The 14953-nt window shown below is 39.8% G+C and overlaps 1 protein-coding gene across 1 annotated transcript in view; it reads right to left on the reverse strand.

Moving 5' to 3' along the window:
* LOC103184290 (protocadherin Fat 3) overlaps positions 1–14953 on the reverse strand; it is a 390074-nt gene that overhangs the window by 125737 nt on the left and 249384 nt on the right. The window contains 3 exon segments of the mRNA XM_042334569.1: positions 2664–2732; positions 5810–6020; positions 8515–8829. Coding sequence (XP_042190503.1) covers positions 2664–2732; positions 5810–6020; positions 8515–8829 — 595 coding nt within the window.

Consider the following 14953-nt stretch of genomic DNA (forward strand, 5'->3'; position numbering starts at 1 on the left):
AACTCATTCTAAAAATAGGAACAATTCTCTTTTCACCAGAACAATTAGCATTTTTCAATTATATAATATTTTGAAGCCATAAAGGCTAAAAGGAGTTGCAGAGCTTGACATCTGACGTCCAATATATTTACAGAACAAGTGGTAATCTTTCAGGATCCAATGCCCACTGGTAAGACCCATTCAACAATTCTTCAGAAATGGTATAAAAGTAATACAACAGCAAAAAGTGAACTGGATAACAGGGGGAAAGTTAAAATGCAGCTGAATATTAAGATTCCATTGTAAGATGCGTTTTGAAATAATTAGCAGCTTTGATCTATCTACATCTCTACTACATCTTATTTTCATTTGTGCAACATTGTCAGTTCTTTTGTCATTTCATTACCTTAATTTGTAGAGCAGATTTTATAATTAAGTAATAAACGTATTAAATATAGAGTGGATGCTCAGAGTGTAACATTAAACAGAATACTCTGTTCAGGTAGACGTTAAGGATCCCATGGCACAATTCAAAAAGTGAAGGGAGTTTCTCCTGGTGTCCTGGCTAACAATCACCCAATTAAAATTGGTCAATGACTTCATGGCATGCAAATTGACTGCTATGTTTATCCACAAAATATACACTACATTTTACAGTATGAAAGCTCTATACCAAATGCAGGATTTAAAAAATATTATTATTTATCAAGTTTTCTCTTAAATACATTTTACATACATGATTTGATTCAACCAAAGCTTCTAGCAATCAGTTTTCACCACCCTCTGTTTGAAGAAATTCCTCCTAAGCTCCCTGTTAGATATAATACTTAGATCTACTACTTATGTTTATGTTTTGAACTCACCAACTCAGTGGAAACAGTTTATCATCATCCACCTTATCAAATTGCATTCATAATCTTAAACACCACTATCAGGTCTCCTCTCAAATGCCTCAACTCTGCAGAGATTCAGAAATTCAGTATCCCATGAAGCAACTTTCAAATGTCACACTCCTTTGCAACTACAAAGGCAATTGAAATCTTCAGAGTGGTTTTGGGCCCAACTATTGTACCAATGGCAAAGAGGATGGAGCAGGGATATGATTTCTTCTCCTCAGCCAGTCAGTAACTAGCTTGACTACAAATTTTGGCAATTTGATAATTATCACATACAGTATTTTAATTTGAAGCTGGTATTGTCGATGCCCTGTGTGCACAATCATTGCAATAGCCATTGATGCAAAATATACTAATATCAATTTGACAAATAGTATATTTTAATTTTTTTTAAACTGAAAGGTATGACTGGAATTCTTGCCCATCATTTCCTGGTAAAATTGTGTTTTGGTCACAATCAGAATACAATTTACTGTGGAAATTTACTAAAAGTCTAAATATCTATTTGAACATGCAATGCCAATTTGTTAAGTATACAATGGGTTAATCTAGCTCTTTGAAAACCTTATTCCACAAATGTTGGGACTGGCAAAATATACTTATTCACTGCAAGATAAAGAAATTCATGTCTCAGTGAGGACCTCACATTAGTGCGCGTTCTAAGGCTTTATTTATGGAGCTGGTGCAATAATAGTTGAGATTGCAGTGGTAGATGTGCATTGAGCAAAGGAAAATGTGGCCACTTTGCTTTGGATGCTACACCGGTATAAATGCTTCATTATCTCATCTTAAACAATACAATTTGTAATTATATGGAAAATGAAACACTGAATATTTCAAAGGGTGTTCGATTAGTATGTGTTCTTATCGTGTCAGTTTTTCATGATCATTTAGAATGTGAAGGACACTATTATAGTGTTCTACTCTTGTACAAGCTATTTACACGAGATCATACACTGCTAACTACTTTGGAAACAGAATAACAATTCCTGGGGTTGGGTGGCTGGTTGGCTAAAACCAACAGATGGGGTAACATTCTAACCGAGTCGAGACTTATTCCATTAACACAGCAATTCAGTTTTGACTTTGAAGCGAAATAAGTAGTTCTTGGAGGAACTTAGGGAAAAATGACTTCAAATGTGAACACTATATTTAAGAATGTGACAAATGCTGGACGCTCTGAAAAGTTAAGTTCATAGAGCAAATAAAACCGCAGATAGAATTTTTACCCAATGGCACGCTAATATTCAAACATGTTGAATGAGGGAAACATTTTCTTGGAGTATGAATGATAATCCTAAAGGGGGCGCTGTTTTATCTCTTCAGTATCAATTTGTTATGCCTCAAAAGGCCTCAGGACTACTGGTACAATTTTGAATTCTAACATTCACACAAACCACCTAATTCATAGTTCAACATATGGAAATGGGCACTTAGTAATGGTGGTGGGACGGAGGTGTGAGGTGGAAGTGGAGAAATACGAAGCCACATTTTCAAACTGGGGGAGCAAAAAATTCTCCCCCACTAAGATCTTACTCCTCAATGACCTAAGACACTTACGAACACAGGGAAAAAAAATTAATGAAATTGACATTTACATCAACATGTAGTGATACCATGTAAATAATCGGAAGGTGTTAACAATAAATGCCAAGTATTTTGCGTTGAATGTGAAATCATTTTGGCCTTTAGAAATTGTATGACTGAACAAAGAGCATCAAAAAAAATCCTGAAACAGACGATATACTTGAATGATGATTTCAGAGACTTTATGGGAGTAGCGAATACCTTCTCTGGAACAGTTCTGGCCACAAGCTGTCTGAAAAATATAGAACATCTCTCGAGCTTGCTTCCCACCTTGAAGGAGGGCAGACAGGAGCATAAAGAGGAAGGAAAGGAGGAAAGAACAGTGACAGGAAAAGAAAGGATTGAAGAAAAAGGACAACGATGGGAAACATTAGTTAGAAAAAGAGTTCAAGAAAAATTCGGATGCATTATTGCACAATAAAAGCATACTTCATATATGTATGAGTCTAACATTACAAGTCAGTTTCAAAATGATGTTCCACTGAATCACATCAACTTTAACGCAAAATTATATTCATTCAAAATGTATTTAGAGTTTCAGGCAAGATCCATAACTTATTTAACTGCTCAGTTATTGGCAGTATTACCAGAAAGTGAGTGCAAGGACCTGGATATTTCTCTGAAGAAGGATTTTGACTATTCAGAACTTCTCCTTAAGTTTAAATTACTTTTATTGGAGGCCGTTGGCCCTAAGTGGAAATTGGAAGTGCTACTGTGTTTTAAATTGATTTATCTCTATTTTGGGAGAATAGTATGACCACCTTACCGGCATACCTTAGGACTCCAAGATGATAACGCACACTTGCTAACCTAGATTATCGACTTGTTAACAATGCTTCTAAAAGTTATGGAAGGCAGCTCCTTCAGTTAATATTATTGATGACACAATCATCAGCAATGCAATTCAGCATGATGTGTCCATTCAAAATAGAGATAAATTAATCTGAAGCAAATGCAGAACTGTGGTGGTTAGCCAGGGCCATCAGTTTCAATGTGAATGGGACAAGCAGACTGTACATTTCCAGTCATCTGCAGCCTAGTCATAGAAGGGTAATAGACGCATGTCGCTCACATGTACGTCTTTTGTCCAACTGACCTGGAGGGACATGGACCAGCTGAATGAACAGGTTCATTAGTGCATGTAACGTGAGCAGAAAATTGCTCACTTTTCGTAAAGGTTCCCTGTTGTGGACCAAACGTATAATAATAATCCTTCCGTTTGATATAACATCTTACCACATATGTACTGTTTAAATAACAACAAAGCATACCACTTTGGTAAATAGAAGGTCTTTCTTCTCTGAATTTATAACCCGTTATCACCAATTAAGCAACTAAAAACCATGGCAAAATACATTGCGATGTGTTGTAGAATCACAGACTAGTCACAGAGTCTTTTATCAACTAAGAGCAGAATCTGTACACGATATGTCACGGCAAACAATTTTAAAAGTGCTGTTGTCAACATTGCTCCATTTTGATCTGCAACAGTAAATAAATGATTAATGAAACTTCATTAAAAGTACAGTGCAAAATAGAATAACTAGCCTCCAATTAACACAAACAGCCTGCTTTCTTTTGAAAACTTGTTTTTTTTCCAAAAAGACGTTATGACGTAATGTTGGAATAAGGTCGAATTGAATGTGAACATTTTATTTGCCTCACAGAATTGGGTCTAATTGGTGGTATTTCTTAATAGGATTTCTTGATAAGGAATATCTGTTGTGTAAATGGGGTGGGGGCTCCTTCTGGTAAACTGAAGTCCATCATACTAATCCACAAACACTTGACTCTGACGCCATCTACATCCGGAGCTTCATTCCACAGGTTCAATTGGAAGTCTATTGGAATTCCTTATTAAGGAATTTCATTAAGACATATCGCAAATTAGACCCCCAATATTTAATATAAAGATATGATCGTGGTTACTACAGTGCCATTTTCTGCTGGAAAAAAAACAATACTACAGACTGACTGTGGATAACTTGAGCCAAGCTATAGATCAATGCCTGAAACCTTGTTTGCTTAAACCATAATGGACCACGTGTTCAAATGATTCTTGGCACGTCTTGTTCATGGATTTAAAAAAAAAACAATGTTAGGTTTACTACCATTGTTGCACAGTGCCATGACGTGCCCTTCAATTAGTGAAAAGGCATTGACAATACAATTTTTAATGCACTCCTCGTGTCAAAGAAAGGATAGTGGCATTAATTTCTGAGATTTCTTTTTTGGGGGTGAAAAGAAGTTGATCTTTAGAATTCTGAATAGAAAATGGTGCAAGTTAAACGCAATGTAAACAGAGAAATAAAATAACAGCAAAATTGCGAGTGCAAAAAGTTGACAATTCTGACAGTGGGTCCATCGATTTCTAAAACTAGTCACGTTTCTGCTACTCTAATAATGGGGTTTCCCATTATAAAGACATAACAAACAGGTAACTATTTTCAGCGATTGGCGCAAGATAGACCCCTGTTTTCATTGTAAAGAGCAAATCACTGTGCACTTAAGGGGAGAAAAGTAACAAGGTTTAAATTCTTTCCATGCAAACATATTTTACTATGAATCCTAAACTACTGTCCGATAATGATCTGAGTGTCATAAAGAGGTAGCAAGGTTATGGAATTCAAATGCCACACAGTTAGGAATCGCTCTTTAAAAGGGTTGGACAGTGATTTATTGTATACCAGATCTAAATAGATTGATGTCCAATTCAGTGTGCCTTTTTGCAAACATCTCTGGCACAGCAATTTCAGCCTTTATTATTTCTCAGATCATTTGCACAATGCAGTTTATTCTTGCACTGATCAACAATACAAACGTGCTGAAACATATTTAATACAGACAACTCATAGCACTGAACAGTAACATGCAGTAGGATCATCAATATTCACATAACCTCAAAATCCACAAAATGCTTTAGTTAATGACTAAGAATAGCCATGCAAAATAGTTCCATCCTTTGAGTACAGTTCTATGAAAACATCAGTATACTTCACTATTACGTTAACCACCACTTTTCTCAAATTCAAATGGCAGTTTACTGGCTTTAATGCACATATTAAAGTCACTACACTTCATCTCTTCTTGGAGTCAGAATATACACTCAAATACTATTTTTGAAAGATTTCACATTTTTATTATTTGAAAACAATATTTTCACTTTAGCGAGTTTTTTTTAAATGTATACTCCAGTAAGTGATAGGAAATATCAGTACTCAGAGGATTCAACTGAACCTTAAATGTTGAGGACTTTATTGGTATTATTTTCTAATAGTTTCCAATAGTATTAAAGGGTGTGGGAGGAGGGAGTGGAAGATGTTCCAGAATACTGACAATGAACTCACCAACTATATCAAACCAAAGAGGGATGCTGTTTGGCTGTACTGTGACCACCCCTACAATTTCGGTCACTCTGTCATTTTCCATCACTGTGAAGTTGTAGAAGGGCTCGTCAAAGCTCAGAGGAATCTCAGACCGTTGCGGCTTCTTTATCCACTCAATGTGCAGACGTGCAGAGGAAGACTTCTGTGGTCTCCCATTGTCCACTGCCTTAATCTGAGGAGCAAAGATTAAATAAAAGTGTCAGACAACGAATACAATATATAGTAATTAAACAGCATTTCAGTAAAAGGCTACAGAATGAGTTTTTGAGGGAAATGCCTACCTTACGTTCAATTCACACACAGGTTCACAGCTGACTGGCAGTGACTGACAAAACTATAGTTCATACAACAGTACTGATGATGAACCTCAAGATAAAGGTCAAGAAGTTTATGGATGTTACGTCAATAATTGAATAACATTAAAGTTACTGTCAGACATTCATAATTGATGGTTTTGCTCTGTACAGTTTTGTGGTTGAACATATCAAGCACAAAACAATGGTGGCAAGGAAGGCAAAATGGAGTTCAGCGGGGAAAGATCGTAAGTCATGTATGTAATAATGGGATTATGTGAAGGACTGGTAAACCATCCACAGTGAAGGGTGGCTAAATTAATATATGGATTGGGCATTTTAACTTTAAGGAGATGGTAGAAATGAGGCACATTTAGATTGGAAAAGAGACATTGAAGAATTTAAATCTTCCAGTTTGTATACAGTAATAGATAAGCTAGACTGTCAATAACTCAAGAGTATTGTCAAGAGGTTCACTACACGGGTAGGTCGAAGTCTGAATCTGTGAAGGCTGGGCTATATATACTGTTGTGATTTAATGACTTTGCAAAGAAGGCCATCAGCATGCGCAATACTTTGACAAGGAGCCAATGAAGATGATACTAACAATGCTTACATTTGATACATTTTACGTTGGGAGTTCGTCTCGACATTCTTCGCAGAATACACTGTAAATTGGTGACTGTGCATTAAGTAGGTAAATGGCAGGATGCTGGCTTTCACCTATTTAATGGGATAAAACTGTATACAATTTACTTTGTAGTATAGTAAAACTGGAATAGTCTACACTATCAATGGATATTTTGTCTAACTGAAGCATTGAAGAAAACAGTTCTGCAAAGAATGCTATTATCCTAGAAGGGAAAAGTAGGCCATGTATTTAACATTAATAATGAGGAAATACTGAAAATTCATCACAGGGAAGAATAACAGTACACGGACAAGTACAAGTTGTTTAGAAACCTGATTGAATTTTTGAAAGGAAAATCCTGTCTGAGAAACCTCATAGAACTCGTTTTCAGAACTACAGAGGTAGTCAATAGACAGACAAATGGCTGAAGGCCCAATCACCAATGGTGGGCAGGGCAGGACAGAGGATGTAAAGCATGGCAGTGCGTCATGAGTGGAGGGAGTGGACACGTTGATAACTCTATCTTTCTGCCTCCACCCTCAACTCCAGGACCACTGCTGTCCTGACAGACTGCCTGTCGGACATCAAGTCCTGGATGAGGGCAAATTTCCTACAGTTGAATGTGAACAAGACTGAGGTCCTCCTGATTGGCTCACGCCAGCGCCTCAGCACCTCAGGCTCTGGCAGAATCAACCTCCATGGTTGAACACTTCAACTCACCAAGCCAGTCAGGAACGTAGGTGTCTTGCTCAACCCTCAACTGTCTTTTCTCCCCCACATTCAAACCATGACCCGCTCAGCCTTCCCTCACCTCCGTAACATCACCTGGCTCCACCACCATCTCACCCCTCAGGCTGCTGAAACTCTTGTTCGTGCCTTCATCCCTTCAGGCTCGACTATGCAAACGCCCTGCTTGTCGGCCTTCTCAACTCCTCCCTCCACAGGCTGCAGATAATCCAGAACTCTGCAGCCCGTGTCCTCTCCCGCACCAAACTCCGTGACCCCATCTCCCCCATTCTCGCCCGACTCCACTGGCTCCTATCCTTCAGAGAATCCAGTTCAAGATCCTGTCCTCACATACAAAGCCATCCATGGCCTCGCCCCACCCTACCTCTGTGACCTCCTAACCCCTTACCAACCCGCCCGTTCCGTCCGCTCCGCCGGCTCCAGCCCGCTCCACATCCCCCGACCCACCCGCTCCACCATTGGCGGGAGCCTTCAGCCACTTTGCCCCCAACATCTGGAATTCCATCCCCCAGTCACTCTGCCTCGCCCCCTAGGGTAGCGTGGGGCAAAACCATAGAGAAATTTAAAGGTGTGGATGAGGATCTTGAACTCAAAACTCTGGGGGATAATGTCTTAGAGTGGTATACAGTGATGGGGATAGATACAGAGTAGAGGAAGGGATGAAGGAAGAGGGAGATGACCGACCATTGGAGTGGTCGAAGATGCAGGACTTTAAGATAGATGGAGGTGGGGGGGGAGACATAAGGATAGAAGGAAGAAGCTCCAGACACTAGGGGTGTAGAATTTGAAAGCTTGGTCACCAAGAGAGGATGGGGAATGTGCAGCAAACCTGAGTTATCCGAGTGGAGGGAGTGAGCAGAGAAGATCAACGAGATGGGGAGGTGATAGGACAAGGATTTATAGGCAAGGATGAGGAATTTGAAATTGATTAAAATCGATATTGCAGGGACATACAAACATTTTGTGGCTCAATAAAAGCAGAAACAAAATCTTACAGTTAAGATGTCGTAATTTCCTGCTGAAAACTGTTTCCTGGAGGAAACCATGCCTGTTTTGGGGTCAATGAAAAACTTTCCATCATCATTTCCGTCCACAATGCTGTAGGAAATTTCTGCGTTGGCTCCTTTGTCCTTGTCGAACGCAAACACTCGATAAATTGGCTCACCGCGCTTCTTGCGTTCTCGCTCTGGAAGTTTGATTTGGTAAACCTTTTGAGGGAACAGTGGTTTGTTATCATTCTCATCCAACACATGGACCACCACCCAGACAGTCGATTGTTTTGGAGAGGAGCTGCCATCTGTCACCGTCACCTGTAGGATATTAATAAAATAGCATTAGCAGTCAGGACTCCATTCTTTCCATTTCTCCCACCAATTATACCTCAAAGCATATTTGAATTTCAAGCCATTCTTTCCATTCATGTCATTTCTTTTTTCCGGAGCAATAGCTTCCCTTTCTTCTGCATTGCAGATTGACAGCTAATCACCCCATCCCTCCCGAACAGACACTTTTTTGGGGACTGACAGAAAAGAGAATTATAAAGTCAATGGAAATTACACTTAGCAATGGACAAATTCAGCACCAACAAATTGAAAACATCACAGGGCAATGCTGCATATAGGTAAAACTGAGCTGATTCATTAAAATAGACATTTTAACAAGCAAGATGTTACAAACAATGATAGATGGACACACACACACAGAATGCTGCCGTTTGTCAGATCAGTTTTGGTTCTCTGTTCTAATGAGTTACAATGTTGTATCAGAGACAGTGAGCGCTGTATTGTAGCAGCAGTGAAGGTTTCAACAAGTACTTAGAAACTTTTGTCTGTTTTGAAACCCCAACTGTAGCTTTGCTTTGAAATCAGTTGGTATTTTATGGCCCAGCATGTTCCAACCTAGTACGATTTTTGCAGCAGCCAATCGATAATACTCCACAGTGCTTCAAAAGTTGCAAATCCCAAACAGTCAAAAGGTCTGAGATATCTTGGAGAGTGCTCTCATATCACATTGACTGTGGGTGACTGCAGCTGATGTGAAGTGAACTTCATAAACTTAATTTACGTTTATCACATTCCTAGGTGGGCTATTGGACTGCCCCCATGGACTGTAACATCAGCTAGACTCTTGGGCAGCAAAAAACAAATTAATCTTCTCATTGGGGATTATATTTCAGGGCAAAGGAAACACATTTCTGCACAGGTTCACTTGCCTCCCATCATATTTATAGCGTCCTAGTTTCCCACCAAATCAACTACTTTCATGAATAACTATGAATTGACAACAACAACAATATAGTGCCCTCCACGCAGGGTGGCATCTCAAAGCGCTTAACAGTGGCGGGGCCTGACTCCGAGCCAGGGGGAGGGGGGAGGTAGCTGTAAGCACGGTCGAACAGGAAAGTTTTCAGGTAGGACTTGAAAGAGGGGAGAGCGGGGGCAAGGTGGAGGAATTGAGGGAGTGCGTTTCAGAGTTTTGGGGTGTAGTGGCTGAAAGCAGGACCTTCGATGGGGGGCAGAGGCCGGTGCCAGTCGAGCGGACGTGGTGGTTTGGGGAGCGAGGAGGTCGGAGAGGTAGGGAGGTGCCAGGGAGTGAATGGATTCGAACATGAGTGTGAGGATCTTGAAGTCGATCCGTTCGGTGATGGGGAGCCAGTGGAGCCTGGACAGAACCGGTGAGTTGTGGGTACGGAGTTTGGTCCGGGTCAGTATGCGGGCGGCAGAGTTTTGAATGAGCTGGATCTTGTGATGGTGGAGCTGTGGAGAGCAGTGAGGAGTGCATTGGAGTAATCCAAGCGGGAGGTGACAACTGCATGCACAAGAGTTTTGGCTGTATTTGGGGTAAGGTACGGTCCGAGGCGAGCAATGTGGCAGAGGTGGAAGAAGGCGGTCCTGGTCAAGGACTGGATGTGGGGGAGGAAGGACAGTTGGAGGTCAAACTGGATGCCAAGGTTGTGCACTGGTCTGGTAAGTCTGAGGGAGAGTCCAGGGAGGTTAAGAAGTTTAGATCCACAGGAGTGAAGACTTTGACGGGAGCCAAGCAGTATGGTTTCCATCTTGTCCATATTCAGTTGCAGGAAGTTTACACTCATACAGGCCTTAATATCTGCCACACAAGCTGATAAAACATCGGTGGACCTGGAGTTGGTACTGGAGGAGGCAAAGTAGAATTGCGTGTCATCGTGTTTACAGACGACATTGTGTCTACAGATGACATCGCCCAGATGGAGCATATAGATAAGGAAAAGAAGAGGGCCAAGAATGGAGCCCTGGGGTACCCCAACAGGTAACTGGACGGAGGCGGGAGGAGAAACCATGTGTTGAGATGAATTGGAGGCAGTTGGTTAAGTAGATAAGATATCTTATACAAAGATATAATGCTCTTCTTTTATTGCAAGTTATTTCAGAGCTGTTTTAGAACCAGCTAAGTCAATCAAGGACAGAGAACCAGGTAGCAGCAGCAGCAGCAACAACAACAAATTACATTTTTATAGAGTCTTTCACATCAGGAGGATATCCCAAGGTGCTGGACAGTCAGGGATCCGCACACAAGCTAGTGGTTTGGATCGGGAGGGTTGGAGGGCAGGGAGGGTAAGGGTAAGAGAGTGACCGAAGGCACGGTCGAAGAGGAGCAGGGTGTGACATTTCCCTTGCTGGTCTTGGGGCTGTTCTCTAATTTGAGTGATGGTAGAGCTATTGAAGCGCCCTTAGAAGCAATGACAGCATATTATTTACATTGTAAATGCTTCTGCTCAAGACCTAGCTGATGTCAAATAGTGCTGTCCTTCGGATAAGATGTTAAAAAGCCATGGTACCATTTAAAAAGAGACAGGAATTTCTTCTGGTATCCTGGTTAACAATTTCCCAAATAAAACTGGTCATTCATTTCACGGCTGTTTGTGGGACACTGCTGTGCGCAACTCAGCTGCTGCTTTTTAACTCCAAGTAGTCACTACACTTCATAGGATAACCTTAAAATGCTTTGATATATCCTCCCATTGAGAATAAAGACATTATATTAAATGCAAAGATTATTCTTATTTATAGGATGTTAATGTGTTTGTGCAGGAAGTAAAGGGTACATCCTGTGAGGAGGAGGATTGTGATAGATATTTACGAATATTGTAGGCTAGCAACCAATAGCGTCAAAATTGATGGTGGCTTAATTGCATTAAAATTATTTTTGAACGATCAATTACATTTTTATGCTGAGACAGCCAAGGAATAGGTTGGATTTATCACCGACAAGAGTTCTCGATGCTACTAATGCTCAGTAATATGTTGCTATTGGTTGCCGAATGCCAGTATTCATATTGTACCAGAGGTTGACCACACTATGTAGGTCAATGTAAAGCTCAGCAAGTTCCATTTACCAAATTCGGAAGATTTCACCATTTGTTCTAAATGTATATTTCTCAATCATAGTAATAATAGTAGTATTTGATGTAGAACTTTATAATGTTAGAGAAACTTATCAAAGTGCTTCACAGGATTTACTGTCAAGTGAGAACTGTATATTTTGTAGGTGAACACAGCAGCCAATTTGTCTACAGCAATGTCTGACAACCAGCCTTGAAATGAATGATTAATTTTATCAGGGGGATTGTTAGTCAGGACAACAACTTTCATTTATATAGTGTCCTTCACACAGGATAACATCTCGGAGTGCTTAACACCAGGAGAAACTCCCTTCTCTTTTTGATTAGTACTATAGGATCTTTAGTTTCCACCTAAACAAACAGACACTGCCTCAGTCTCATCTGAAGGACAGCACCTCCATCAATGCAGCAGACTTCCAGCACTGCACTGAATTATTCTCCTAGACAAAAATGCTTTGAGACATTCTCCCAATGTGAAAAGTGTTATATAAATAATATTGTATTCTGTGAGCTCAAACTCCCAACATGGAGCTTGAACCCACAATCTTCTGACTCAGAGGTGAGAATGCTACTTACTGAGCCAGGCTGAAAACCATCATACCAAAATAGAAGGAAAGTTATTATTCTTAAGTAGGCCTGGAGATCCCACATGGCTGCTTTCTAACCCTTAAAAAGTAGGAATTATAGAAATACTAAACAATTTTATTCAGTTGGTCAGATGGGAGGGAAAAGAACATTTTAGATTGTTACCATCATTTGAGATGGTTCCATAAATTACCATCAGATTATTTCTCCAAAGCATTACTTTTCCATGAACTCTTCTTTTTGTCATCAACAGTATCAATTTCCCAGCCGTTAATGCTTTCAGTGGTTGTAGGCATTGCTCCAGATTGCCTGCGCTTGCATCAGTTTACATTTCCTACTTGTTTGGGCAACTGCATAGCTGAATCACTGCTGATGTCAGGCACTCAGACCAAAATGTCATATTTCTCTAGTTCTCTGGTTAAGGCATACTGTGCTCAGATACATAGTGTAATAGACATGCAATGCTAAGATCAAGGCAGTAATTGAATCAAGGGCTTCGAAGAAGGTCACACACCACATCGCTGAAGATCAAGCGAGTTTCAGTGACATAAGAAACCCGAGATTCCGTAATTGTGTACATATTCATCACTGAAGTTCATTTCAAACAGAGCTTCCCTTTTGCAAAGGAAAAGTAATAATGGCTTGGGAGATAAAAAAATGCTTTGTTTAAAAAAAATCAGTTCAATAGATTTGAAAAAATATATTGTGGGAATCGAAAGTCATTACAACAATATCTAAGCAAGAAGGCAAGCAATATTTTCTTTATCCTCTAGCTGCCTGAGGTCTGAGAAATACGCTTCAACTGTAATAATCCCAAATGTATTAATTGTGGCGTGACTAGATTCAGCTCCGTCTGTCAAAGACACAGACTCTGCCAATTCACTACTTTACCCTGATTTTCTACACTTTACATTAAATGGGCTGTCATTTTGCAGTAGACCGGGGGCAAAGGTCTGCACCCTATCTATCATCTCTGGATCCAAGGTTCACGTTCAGGCCATACTGAAGGAATAAATGTCTCTTAGTTTGTGAATTTTTCGCCTTGTTCTCTTTTGTGTACAGGTACACCCTGCAAAGCTGTCCTGAGCTCAGAGTTAACTGGGCAATCTCATGCAGAGAGCCATAGGTGTGTTCGATAACCATACAGCAAACACCACTGATATAATAAAGAGTGTGTCACTGCTGTTCGCTTAAGGCACATTCCTGGAGCACAGTGGAGAGGAACCTTTCTCTGCATCTGGCCAGAACTACACAGGAAATTTGGTTTGCTCAATGCTGACATTCAAAGGCAAAAATAAAATTGCAGAATTTCATTTGTTTCCCAGCATTGATATCTCACCCCAACAAGTGCAAAACATACATTTTTTAAAAAATAAATGAGAAGCATTTATTCATTTCTGCCATAACATTTTGAGAACACTTACCACTGCACTGAGGTTGTCTTCCCAAAACTCCTTCCTACACTCCAGATCTCCAAAGCATTAGTTAAAAAACCCTTCCTTGTAGCAGGAAAGAGTCTCACAAAGCCTGACAGTCTCTCAGCATGGAGGTTAGTACCTCCAAGTACAATTAGAAAACATTTTTGCATATCCAGCTGAGAACATGAAGGAGCGAAACCATGGTAACAGAACACACTCTGGTTGAAAGCACATGTTCCAGTTATCTCTCCATTCACTGAATATCTTCGAAAATTGGAATCGGTGGTCCTGATCATGCAGGACCATTTATAATTGACTGGCAAGAGAAATCCTTCACTCTAATGCACTGTTGGCTGACTCTCAATTCATCTGCTAATAGAAACTCAGGGACTATGTTTGTTTTACATGTGTTTGTAAAACAATGAGTTTTAGATTACTGAAGATTACAAATGGATTTATGAGGCAAACCATTACAAATGACTGTAACTCTGAAAACATAAAACATTCTGGGCCATTGGTATTCACTAGTTTTAATGCATTTGAAGAATTACAATACTTGTTAATTTCAATAGTATTTTGTGCGATTTAGTCTCCACATAGAACACTATTATTACAATCATAGGATTAAACAACATTGGTATGTGTTATGTGGTATGTGTTAAAATTGATCTCTAGGTTACCTCAGTAACAGTCATGTAATTGAACTGAAATTAATCTTGAAAATGATCTTTGGTCTGTAGAAGTTTTCCATGATTAGTGCAGCTTGATTTACAGTCCTATTCTCATTAGCTGTGGGCATTAGGATATTTGGATGAAGGTCTCTCCTGATGACTCGACATGTCTTGGTGAGTAACTGAACCACAGATTGAGAAGGTCCCGTTTTAATGGAAGGGCAGGAAATTGGCAAATAATGGGGTATATTGTGAGTCATGCGTACACTGTGTGTAAATGACAGAATTACAGGTGCCTTAAGTTAATAATAGTAATAATCTTTGCGTTTTACAGTGCGCCTTATCACATTGTCTCAAAGCATTTCACAGGATTTTTTGCTGT

The sequence above is a fragment of the Callorhinchus milii genome, unplaced genomic scaffold (genome assembly GCF_018977255.1).
Source record: "Callorhinchus milii isolate IMCB2004 unplaced genomic scaffold, IMCB_Cmil_1.0 Scaffold4, whole genome shotgun sequence".
NCBI lineage: Eukaryota > Metazoa > Chordata > Chondrichthyes > Chimaeriformes > Callorhinchidae > Callorhinchus > Callorhinchus milii.